The sequence below is a fragment of the Jaculus jaculus genome, chromosome 1, assembly GCF_020740685.1.
Source record: "Jaculus jaculus isolate mJacJac1 chromosome 1, mJacJac1.mat.Y.cur, whole genome shotgun sequence".
Taxonomy (NCBI): Eukaryota; Metazoa; Chordata; class Mammalia; order Rodentia; family Dipodidae; genus Jaculus; species Jaculus jaculus.
Genome location: NC_059102.1, coordinates 266,022,614 through 266,035,144, shown reverse-complemented (window position 1 = coordinate 266,035,144; position 12,531 = coordinate 266,022,614). Strand labels below are relative to the sequence as shown.

The 12,531-nt window shown below is 43.0% G+C and overlaps 1 protein-coding gene across 1 annotated transcript in view; it reads left to right on the top strand.

Annotated features, from left to right (window-relative positions):
* Positions 1-6,788: 6,788 nt before the first annotated feature.
* LOC101613721 (M-phase inducer phosphatase 3-like) overlaps positions 6,789-12,531 on the top strand; it is a 100,860-nt gene continuing 95,117 nt past the window's right edge. Inside the window, 2 exon segments of the mRNA XM_045143228.1 lie at positions 6,789-6,915; positions 12,362-12,462. Of these exon segments, the coding sequence (XP_044999163.1) occupies positions 6,789-6,915; positions 12,362-12,462 (228 nt within the window).

Below are 12,531 nucleotides of genomic sequence, written 5' to 3'. Positions count from 1 at the left end.
TCAGCTCTCTCAAAGAAGCACATTCCAGGGGGCAGAGTGAGCCATACATGTAGGACCCTCACCCCCCCCCCACCTCCAACTTAGAACTTTAATTGGTGCCACACCACCCTAGGATCAGGCCTGGCTGATGCAGAGCTAAAGAAAATATCAGCTGGCCCTAATGAGCAAAGGCTACCCAGAGAAGAGAGTTGCAGTCCACAATTAGCCGTAATGCCTTGAGTGCTCAGTCAGACAAAGAGCACTTAAGAGCTCTGAGGAGTGAAGCGCAGTGGGGAAGCAATTAATTTTGCCTGGGTGTCAGCAGTGGGACCTGGGTAGTGTGGTAAGATAAATGATACTCAAGAAATGTGAGCTTCCTCCATTTCTTTCTCAATTTACAGGAGCCTTGCTAAGCTCTTGGAAGAAGTCTCAGGAGAAGACTTTCAGATTAAGTTTCACACATACATCAGAGAACTGCATGGTATTTATAACTGCAGGGTTGAGCTCTTGGCAGAGCAGATACTTCCCCCAACTCAGTCCCCAGCCTGGCAAATTCACCTCTGCCTAAGCCAAAGAGGACCCCAGGGAGCCAGCCTTGCCCTGACGAAGGACAAGAAGTTGAGCAAGAACTTCAAGGACTGGCTTAATCAGAAATTTGTCGACAAATGGTTCAGAGGCTCTCATTGTCAAACTACATGGGCGTGGAATGTTGTTTGGACAATCTGATGCCTCAGATCCCACCCTGTAGGCTAGTATTTGGGGTGGAAATTCATCCCAGAGCCTGTGTTTCTAAACAAGCTTCTGGCAATGCTTCTATAAAGGTAAAAGACACTGGATCAGAAGGTCCAAGAGGAGACAGTTAATGTTGAGTAGGTATAGCCACCTTCTTCTGACATGGTGATATGGTAGACCCAAAGAAAAGATAAAGACTGTTCACAAAAGATTGATAAGATTGCTCAGTGAGTAATGTGCTTGCTGCAAACATGAGGACCTGAGTTCAGATCTCCAGTACCCACAGAAGATCTGTTGTGGCGGCATGCATCTATGATCCAAGTGCTGGGGAGGTGGGAACAGGAGGATCTCTAACTAGAAACTACCTAATTAGTCTGGCCAAATTGGTGAGCTATAGACTCAGTGAGAGACCCTGTCCCAAGTAATAAGGTGGAGAGTGACTGAAGGGAACACCTGTTATAAACTTCTGAGCTCCACACACATGCATCCAAATGGGACACACACACACATGTATATCAACACCACATGTACACTCACATACTACACACACATGCACACACTCACACACACTCACACACTGAAAAAAAATAAAGATTGGGGCTGGAGAAATGGCTTAGCAGTTAAGGTGCTTGCCTGGGAGGCCAGATGACCCAGGTTCAAATCCCCAGTACCCACATAAGCCTGATGCACAAGGTGGCACATGCATCTGGGGTTTGTTTCCAGTAGCTAGAGGTCCTGGTGGGCCCATTTCTCTCTCTCATAAATAAATAAAAGTAAATATTGACCATGGGCCATGAGAGAGAACTCCTGTTAGCATGGGAATCTTCCTTTCTGGTCTTGGCAGCTGGCAATGTGGGCAGGTCCATCTCAGCGGAGGCTGCAGGGTCGGTGGACACTGTCCTACATAAAATGGCTCTGACGTTTTAAAGAGACCCACTGAAAATGGAAGATGCAGTGAAGTTAGTTTAGCAAATGCTCTGGTTCAGGACTGGTTCTTGATATCTTGTCGGACATTGTAAATACAGAGATTATTGACCATGATTAACCTTGACTGGAATGATCTTGGGCTCAGAGATAAGGTTCTCCTGCATTTGACTCCAAATTTAAGCATTAGGCCCTGATTTCACATCCTCAGCGAGTATGAATACAGGTCAGTTCAACTAGCTGCATTTTCCATAAGTAATTCTCATTCATAGAGTCTACTCTTTGAAGATTGGAAAGTAGAACATGGACTTATAAGAAAAATGCTTCAAAGAGCACAAATCAGTCCAAGAATTCAGTGACCTAAGACTCTGCCCTTGATTTCTAGAGAAGGGTATATGAACTGACCATCAAAGGTTACATAGCAATTATAGGACACATGCTTTAAGAACTGCCATGGATTACAAAATTTAAATGCTGGAAATTTATTTCTGGGCACTGCACATGTGATTTTAAGCATCATGTTTTTCATTCATGTTTAACTCTCATGGTGTAATAATGAAACAGACATATGTTTGCCCTAAATCTGTGAGTTCCCAAGAGCCAGATCTGACAAAAATCGATGTATACTTACGGTTGTGTCCTTTACTCATTTGACCCCCTTGCTGGCTCTCATTTCCTCACACCTTTACAAATGAGAAGTGCATCAGTTCTATTTGATTACTTCACTGTCATGTAATCTTTGTGTAATAGGACAATCAGGGACGTTTAATTACCAGTGACAAGTGTGCTGGGAAGTTGCTAATCTAAATGAAGGCATGGCCTAGGAAGCACGTCATGGTCGCGACTGTATCTCACAACAAGGAGCAGCCTGCTCTCAATTAGCATGAAAATTAGTTGTGAAATTGGTTTAAGATTTGCCAGTGCATGTACCTCAGCTTCATGGAAAAATCAGCTCTGTTCCATACGAAATTGGCCCTCTCTGGCCTCACCTTGGCCTTGGGTTGGTAACCTAGGAACCCCCAGCTCTACACTAGTTAAACTCATTGACATTCACAAGGAAATGAGAGAGGCAGCAATCTACATGTCCTCCTAAATCCAGACTTCATCACTTTGACAGTTTGGGGCTGCATGGAATCTATGCTTCACCACCACAGCAAAGGTCCACCTCATCTGTGCTCTGCTCCCAGGAATTCTGACTGATGAGCACCCACTCCTGGTGTAACTGCAGGAATAACATCACTGCATGGACAGACAGATGACCCAGCCCTCTGGGAAGGATACTATCAGCACTCTTACATGGGCAGACAGATGCATTAGCCTTTTAAGAAGGATGCTATCAACTTGCCGCTGGCTACTCGTTGTTTGTGTGGCCTATGGTTGATTGTATTAGAGTGTCCCCAAACAGTTTTGTTGGTGATGGAAGGCAGAGTTCATGGCTTTAGGTCTTCCATGGAAGCCAGAAGAGATCATGGGTAGTCCTGGTTTCATGAAAAGGATCTGATGTTGAGGGATGCTGTTGCTAGCAACATTATTCAGTAGAATGTATACAGGGACAGCCATGCTGTCCTTATGGGCTAGGAAGGTAGCCACTGACCACATGTGGCTATTGAGCATGTGGACTGTGGCCAGAGTGAATGAGGAACTAGATTTTTAATTTTGCTCACATTTAATTAAGTTTAAATAGCCACCACATGTGGTGAGAAGCTGCTCTGTGAACACCACCTAAGGATTGTAGTGTATAAGTTTCTGTTTTGCTAACATGCTCTATGAAGTATCTACTCAAGTCTACCACAGAGGACACCAACCTTCAAGCTATGCTCATGCTTTGGGACAAGTTCTCAAAGATTCTTCCTAGGGCATTTGTAATGAGCCTCGTTAAAAAAAAATAAAGAGACATTTCCCCCTACACATAACTGAGGGCTAACTGTACAATGCATGACTCTCAACAAGGAAGGGCCAGGGAGAGGACAGGGAAGAGGCTAACCATAGTACCAACTTGACTGTATTCACCGAGTACAAAACCAATTGATAAAAAATAAATAAAAATAAAGAAACATCCACACATGCCAATCACCTTAATGAGAGATTTTCAATGTAGAAAAAACAAAACCTTTAGAGTTAGCCAAAACAAAATGCCCTGTTAGGTATAGACATACTTAGCACCTCATGCTCGCTACTTGCTCTGGGCTCAGTTGAGTTGAATGATATCTTGGATGCGGTGATCGTATATCATACTTGTCTTGAAAGAATGAATATGCTTTTGTGGAAGATACTATATTTATTAAAGTATATGTCAAGTAGGCATGCACTGGTCTAGTACACTGGAGAGGGCTGCTTTTGGTGCTGCCTCTTAGAAGCACATAATCTGTATGCACATAGCAAAGTACCAGAGGATCCAGCTATGAAGCTGACCTTGCTTAGCCCAACATTCTTTTGATGTGCTTGGCCACAGAGTTCTGTTGGTCACTAGAAGATCCATAGATGTTCATTTGTACTGGTGTATAGTATAGAACCTGAAGACACTTGGGGTAGTGCCACATGAAAGTGATGAGTATGGACACAAACTAAGGATGAGTTATTTTCTCCTTGAGATAAAGGACTGTTTCATGGAGAATCTTTTGTTGCTGTCCAAACTAGAATTGACAATATGGATAGTCCCTCACTTGGCAATGGTTCAACTTACTACTTTTTTTTTTTAAATTTTTATTTATTTATTTGAGAGCGACAGACACAGAGAGAAAGACAGATAGAGGAAGAGAGAGAGAATGGGTGCGCCAGGGCTTCCAGCCTCTGCAAACAAACTCCAGACGCGTGCGCCCCCTTGTGCATCTGGCTAACGTGGGACCTGGGGAACCGAGCCTCGAACCGGGGTCCTTAGGCTTCACAGGCAAGTGCTTAACCGCCAAGCCATCTCTCCAGCCCAACTTACTACTTTTTGATTTTATGATAGTACAAAAACAACATGCATTTTAGGAGTAACTAGCTTTTTCAGTTTTTGAATTTCAATATCGTCCTGACTTCTGATAACTGGTAAGATATTCATCATGCTGGACAATGACAGTGAGCCACAGTTTGCAGAGGCAATCACAGAAAGAGACAACTTAGTCTCTACAGCGCACTGTGTTGCCAAATGATGATGTTTGGTAGGTTTGATGTATTAGAAAGTTTATATTGATACAGGGCTTTACTAAGTAGCCCAGGCTATACTATAACTCTAGATCCTTTTATTTCAGCTCCCCATGTTCTATGATTATAGATATATGTACTATTTCTGGCAGTTATTTACTTTTGCTTACAATATTTCTCATTTATGATGAGTTTATGGAATGTATTCCCATTTTAAGACAAAGAGTATCTGTACTTACACTTCTTACTCTCTCACTTTTTTTGTCTTGACACTTATTACTACATAGTACAATGCAGTGTTAGTTTTATTTAATTATCTTCCCCCACCCCACCAAAAAAAAAAAAATCTAATCCCTTGGAGAGACAGATATGTCTGTCTTTCCTTCTGCCTTGGCCACAGTACTCAAGAAGTCCATACACATGTTGGCTGAGCTAGAGGCCTTGCTTCAAAAGACAAAACACAAGCCAGATGTGGTGGCATATGCCTTTAATCCCAGTACTCGGGAGGCAGAGGTAAGATGATCAGCATGACTTCAAGTCCATTCTGAGACTACATAGTGAATTCCAGGTCAGCCTGGGCTAGAGCGAGACCCTACCTTGAAAAACAACAACAACAAGAAGTAACATTTTATACTTCATAGATGTTGAGCAGCCACCAGGATGATCTGCTTATCCCCATGAGAAATAAGTTAAATACAGCTTCCCTACCTGAATCCTCCTCTGACCTTGGATAGTAGTTAAAATGTAAGTCTAATTTAATGTAGGAAAGTATGTGTTTTCTGCAGCATGCTCCTCGATCAGCAGCTGCAGGGTTGCTGCTTTTCCTTCCTCTACCTCCCTGCAAAAGTTAATTCCAAGTGAATGGTGAGGACAATAACAGTGCCTCTCCAGTGACAGGAACATATGCATGAGGACCTTGGGTAGGCCTTGCAGAATGCTCTGTACATTTCTTTTAATGCATGGCTTATTGATTCCTCACAACCACCTTCATAGGCAGACTCTTGTGGATGAGCACAGACAGTCAGAGAACTGACAAACACCTCTGATCATAAAGCAGGCAGGTCTGGATGACGTAGCATTTGAATAAAATCCATTTCACTCTGTACTGATCACTTTCGTTGTCACTGCGATAAAGTTCCTGGCAGAAGCCGCTTATGAGAGAAGAGGTTTATTTTCACCCACAGCTTCAGAGGATGTAGTCTTGTGAAAGGAGAGGAGCCACGGCAATAGGGGCAACAGTGGAAGCCGACACTGTGGCTTGTTCACCAGTAGGCAGGTCAGGAAGCCGAGCCAGGGGGCCTCTCAGGGGCCTACTTCCTTCAGCCAACTCCCCAATGTCCTACAATTCTTGAAACTGTGATGTCCACTGGGGACAAGGGAAGTTGTTCAAGTTTGTGAACCTATTGCAGAGAATTCACTCTCAAACCATATTCCAATTCTGATGTTAATATCTGATTATATGACATTTTACATGATTTTCATTCATGTATAGTCAACATGAAATTTAGACTTTCTATTCATATTTTTTATAGTTATAGAAATTCATGAATGAAATTCATTTAGTCCAGGATCATATAGTCAATGAGTATTTAAATAAACTTAAAAAGAAAAATCATGCCAGCATGCATAAGGCTCTGTGATCAATTCTTTGTGTGATAAGTAAAAATTCATGGTTTTGAAATCAGAATTGAGTTTGAATTTTACCCTATGACTTATTAACTGAAAAATTTGGGGCAAATTTTGTCACCTCTTAACCTGATTTCTTTATTTCATACAGTGTGAAGGACTATGTCAAGCCCAAGATGTATAGTGAATAATTGAAATTGTCCAGAAGATGGACAGCTGTATATTTACTTTCAGTGTAATGGGGGCAAGGAGGAGGGGAATGGTATCCACACATGTGTCCATACAAAATTTCTACTCAAGTGGAAAAAAAAAAAAAAAAAAGGAAACTGCAAATAGTGTGGTAGATGGCAGACCTGGCAATCAAACAGCCCATACCAACTCTCCCAAGAGGCTGTGTCGGCATGGTGGAGACGTACAATAAACCCAACAAGTACATAAACATATACTATGCCACTTTACAAGTTGATAATTGCACATCAATATGTGGCTCAAAGGGGAAAATGCAGAATGTCATAATACAGCATGAAGGTAGGGAGCTAGATAGAAAATAGACTCTAAGACAGGAGTCAAAAGGGCCTGGCGGATGCTGGAGGGAAGCACAAAGAGCTCCCCTTGGGGGATGAGTCTCCTTACAGAAGCTGGTGGTTGCTGGGCAGGGCCAGGGAAGAGGGTGAGGCCAGAGCACTGGGCTTTTCTGATGTCAGCTTCCTCCCTTTGCAGGGAGCCTTATCCCCTCCCCTCTCAGCCGCCTGCCTCTAAGTTGCCATCTTTGTGGACAGTGTGTTTATGTGGCAGCTGCCACATGAAGCTTTGCATTGTATGATCACCAGTCTCGCTAACAGCTGTCAGTTCCTCCAAGATCCCTGTTTACCTAATTTGGTTAGGCTGGTGCACAGACAAATGGGCTTTGATATGATAAATGGGCCATGAAAGCAAAAGGAGAAGGCATACAGCACTCATTTCTGTCCTATCCTGGAATAAAGCAAAAAAGGTTGCCAGCTGTGAGCAGCCACCAGCTTAGAGCCAGGCTTCTGATTGTCAGCCTGCTGGGAGGTAATCTTGTCAGCATGACCTGCCCAAGTGGTAATAATATGCAATTATGCACCAGCCTTGCTCTTAGGACACACAAACACTTTATAAATATTTCCCTAAACTCAGCGAGCCAGAGACTCTAGGATGCCATTTTGCAATTAAAAAGTCATTTTAAATGAACTGCGCTAATAATCTCTCTCCGTCCTTGTCTCTGCAAAGCTTTTCGGAACCATGCTGTCTTCTGGCCACCCTACAGCTGTGGAGCTTGGGAGCCTTGTGTCTCCTCTGGCCCCTTGATCACTTGCTGAAGCTGAGCTTTGTTGTTTCCTTTTAAATACAGCCTCCAAGGTGTAGTAGATGAAACTGGTGTATGTAGGTGGTGATCTGAGCCCCAGGGGCCACCCATTAAAGTTTCTGGGCTCTTCTGCCTCTTAAAAATGAATTGTATTAGGAGGGAGAAGATGGCTTACCAGTTAAGGCATTTGCCTGCAAAGCCAAAGGACCCCAGTTCAATTCCCCAGGACCCACGTAAGCGTAAGGCAGATACACAAAGAGGCACATGCATCTGGAGTTCATTTGCAGTGGCTGAAGGTCCTGGCATGCCCATTCTTTCTTTCTGCTCCTTCCTCTCTCATACTCTCTACCTCTTTCTCTCTCAAATGAATAAATAACTAAATAAAATACATTTAGAAAAATGAATCGTATTGAGGTAAGTTAGTCGAAATAGTTTATTAAGGAGAAAGTCACTTGGAAGAACAGAAGTGGGCTAGTGAGCTGGAAAAGACATATGCCCCCCAAAACCCTGGGTCATGAGTGTCACAGACCTTTTAAACTGCACTTGCCTCATGTTTGTATGTGTTTTTTCTGCACATGCTCAATTTCTACATGGAGCCAGCACTGGGAAGGTTTCCGGTCTCCTGGTTGCCTATGTTGACCTTGGTGTAGCCCTATCCAAGTCTTTATTTTTCTGACATATTAGCACAAATGCCATCTGACCACATCTTCTTCCAGTGTCATAGAGGTCACGTAAGGTAATGGTGCATACCTCCTAGTTCAAGTCCCTCCCAGAACCCCTAGCATCCTTGGTTGAGGGAATACTATCGATGTTATGCAGAGTCGAGTGTTTCCTCATCAGTTTCAGAGATCTTTTCAGAGTGACGCAGCTCTCACCTCAAAGAGAATAAGTGACGGTTTATTTTGGAGCCACACTAGGACTGAGGATGGCCCAAACATAGATTCCGGTTGCTACAAATACCATTCTTCAATATAGTACCAGCTTTATGAAGTTTTTATAGGGACAAAGCAATGTCATCAATCAAAAAACTTGTCAAATGCATTAGTGGAAGCAATAGGTAAGCAAGTCATCACAAAGCAGGGAGATCTCTGTTGTAGTTCAGCTTTGAGTGGGTGGAAGCAAGGGTCTCACTGTATGTTCCCTAAGGGTTTACCTCATAGTCACAAGGATGTTAGATCACACACAGAGGTGGGAAGTAAATGGTTGTTTAGGGAATAAAGGGTTGTTTAGGTTGTTTGCATAAAGCCAGGCTTGGTGGCACACACCTTTAATCCCAGCACTCAGGAGGCAGAGGCAGAAGGATTGCTGTGAATTCAAGGCCACCCTGAGATTACAGAGTGAATTCCAGGTCTAGAGTGAAGCCCTACCTCATAAAACCAAAAAAAAAAAAAAAAAAAAAAAAAAAAGATTGTCTAAGATAATTTGTCTCCTATCCTGTAACATTCCAGCTCTCTACCATTACAGAAATTTTCAGCCTTATAGAATCTTTAACATAGGAGTGGCTTTCTGAGAGCATTACTTCACAGAACTAAGGGTTAAGGGTTCCTATGAGAGAGGCCTTGTTGGGAACCCTGGAAAGAAAAGAGATCTCTAATCTTATTTTTGAGAGCTACTAACCTTGCCTGACTTGGAGAAACCATTTATCTAAAATATTGTTCTAAGAACATTAAAAATACTTAAGGCAATAACAAAAGTAAATGTAGTCCAGAAAGGGATATATGTATATTAGGAAGGATTATTATGTTAACTGAGCCCCACTGTTCTTTCATAAAACTTTCCTTGCTGTAGCAAACTACCTGACATAAATACCTGACAGGAAAGAAGGGTTTATTTTGGTTTTAGGTTTAAGAGGTTTCAGTTCATGGTCAGCTGGCTTTGTGGGTTTGCATTGATTTGAAAATGTCAAGGGGCCTAAAACATGTGACAGAGGTAGCTGCTAGCTTCATGACATCCAGGAAGCAAAGACAATGAAATGGTTCAGAACAAAACATAATTTTCAAAGGATGCATCATCAAGTGTGCTACTTCTTCTCATTAGGCCCTGATTCATAATAACCCAGTCAGTTATGATGTTGTTGATGCATTAATCTACTGATATATTAGCCCTCTCATCAGAAAGTCACTCCTTGATAGGGCCACCCACTGGAGACCAAGCGTTAAACACAGATATCTAATCATAGCAAGACCAGGGATCAACTTTCCTATGCTGACTCCTAAAATCAGCACTATCCCTTTATTCTTGCCTATTCCCTTATCACAGCAGGAACAGCCCATGGCATATACACTCTTGCTTTCTCATCTTCATTCATCACCACTGACATCACTCATGGGTCCCAAGAGTCATTCAGAGCTACATCTGTCTTGGTACAATGCTCTTGACAGGCAATTACATGGACAGTTCAATTACTGAAGTCATCTGAAATGAGATAATCTGCCATGTGCTGTTATGACTCTTATGGTTCTTCTTCTGCATTCCTGGAAAACCACAGAAGGGAAAACTGAGAATGGAATGACCATAGCAATGCATCCAGTAAAGCTTTATTTGTCAAGTATTTTAGATTCTGGGAAGGGTCCCCTTTGGAAGCATACCAAAGATAATGATGCTCATCATACACTTTCCCTACTTCTCAGCCCTGCAGTCAGGACCTGTCAGTCCAGTGCTGGTCAAGGCCTGTGGACAGAAGTGGCCATGTCACTTCAAGGTACAGAGTCCTCTAGCCAGTTCTTCTGGGAGTCTTACTCTTATAAAGGCCATGAGTTCCACATGGCAAAGTCTTCATTATGTCAGGTTCCTCAGGGGCAGTGTTTCCATTTCCTAGTGTTTCCATAACAATTATCACAAAAGTGGCTTCAATAGCAGCACTTTACCTGAAGGCTAGAAGTCATGACTGTGTGGAATCATCTATTTTATGCCTATCTCCTAGGCTTTTTTGGCTTACCAGTAATATTATGGCATTCCTTGGCCTATCAAAGCCATCAACCCCATCTGTGGTCTTTTGGTGTCAGTTGTCAACTTGATTGAATTATGAGATATAACTCAGGAGTAGTAGATTGTACCTCTATAGGGGTGTTTGCAGAGAGGAGTGACATGTGGGAGAGCACCCTGAATGTGCACAGCACCATTCAATGTGCTGGGGTTCCGGAAGTTGGGGGAGAAAGAAGTTCATGTGTGCACACACTTGTGCAGCTTCTTTTTCTAGATCTTCTGTGCCTAGATTGGGGTTTCTGAGTGTCTAGCTCTATGGCACTGTGCAGAAACTGGGTGCCCTATGATTCTCAAGCATGAACATAGCCATTGGTGGGCTTCTTAGCCTCCTGTTGCATAAGCCAGTACAATACATCTCCTCTCCCTCTCTCTCTCTCTCTCGCTGTGTGTGTGTGTGTGGGGGGGGCTGTTCTGCTAGAGAAACCTGCACCATTTCTGCCTTTATCTTTACATGTTTTCCATTCCTGCATGCCTTGTCTCTGTCTTTGTATTAAGAACACTAGTCTCATTGGGTTATAGGCCATCCTATTCCAGTTGACATCATCTTAGTTAATTATAATGGCAATGACCTTATTTAGTGTATGTGGTGTGCATGTATATATGTGCATGTGGTGTGGTTTGGTACCCCATACTTTCACTTGTGGAGGGATGCTCACCTACAGTGGCCTGAGCAGGATGCTGGGTATAGTGGTTTGATTCAGGTGTTTCCCACAAATGTAGGTGTTCTGAATGCTAGGTCCTCAGCTAATGGAAATTTAGAAAGTAAAGCCTCCTGTTGTTGGGGGTGGGAGTATGGCTGTAACAGCCAGGTTCCTCTCGCCAGTGTTTAGCACACTTTCCTGTTACTGTTGTCCACCTGGAATTGGCCAGAGGGTGATGTTCACTCTCTGCTCATGCCATCACTTCCCCCTGCCATCATGGAGCTTCCCCTCATATCTGTAAGCCAAAAATAAACTCTTTTTCCCCCATATGCTATTCTTGATGAGGTATATTCTGCCAGCAATGCAAACCTGACTGCAACAGTAAAATTGGTACCAGGAATGGGATTGTTGCTACTGGAAACCTGGTTGTGGCCTTTTGGAACTGCTTTGCAGGAGGATGTGGACAGATTTGACACCATGGCCTAAGAGATGTCTTGCAGTGCTGTAAGTACAGCTTGGTGGTCTACTCTAGTTGGAGTTGAAAAATCTAAATGCACTGAGAACTATGGACTATGAGGTTTGGCTTATGAGGGTCAGAAAGAGCTTTGTTTGGACTGAGCTAGAAGCTGTTTGTGTGAGAGGTTTACTATTATGCTTATGTCCTGAGAACTTGTGTAGGGTTGCATTGCATAGGGATGGACTAGTGTGAGAAGAAGGATATGGCACAGAAAGAAATATTTGGATCAAAACTGCTGCCTGTTCAGCTGCAATTGTATGAAAGGTTACTACCATTGCAATTGGACCAGCTGACCTGCACTGGAGCAACAGGAAGAATGTAGACTCTTTTAAGGGGATGGAGTGTTCAAGGAGTGTTCTGTTCTTCAAAGTCTGCTTTGTTAACCCTCCCCCCCTCTCCAGGATTAACAAGCTATTAGCCCATTTGGTATTATGGAGTATAAGGAATATAGGAAAGAGAGGGTCACTGAATTTGTAACAGTTTTGTATTTTGAAATGGCCATAGGCAATGTAAAGCAGACTTTTGGATTACCTGCATGGAGACCTGATGGAGCTATGAGAATGAACCAAGGGTTGGAGCAGAGACCCAATGGAGATGCCAGAACTGTGAGCTGATTGCCAGGGAGAGCGGCTGACACCAGATGAAGTTTTCCAGGACTGTGAACAGCCTAGCTG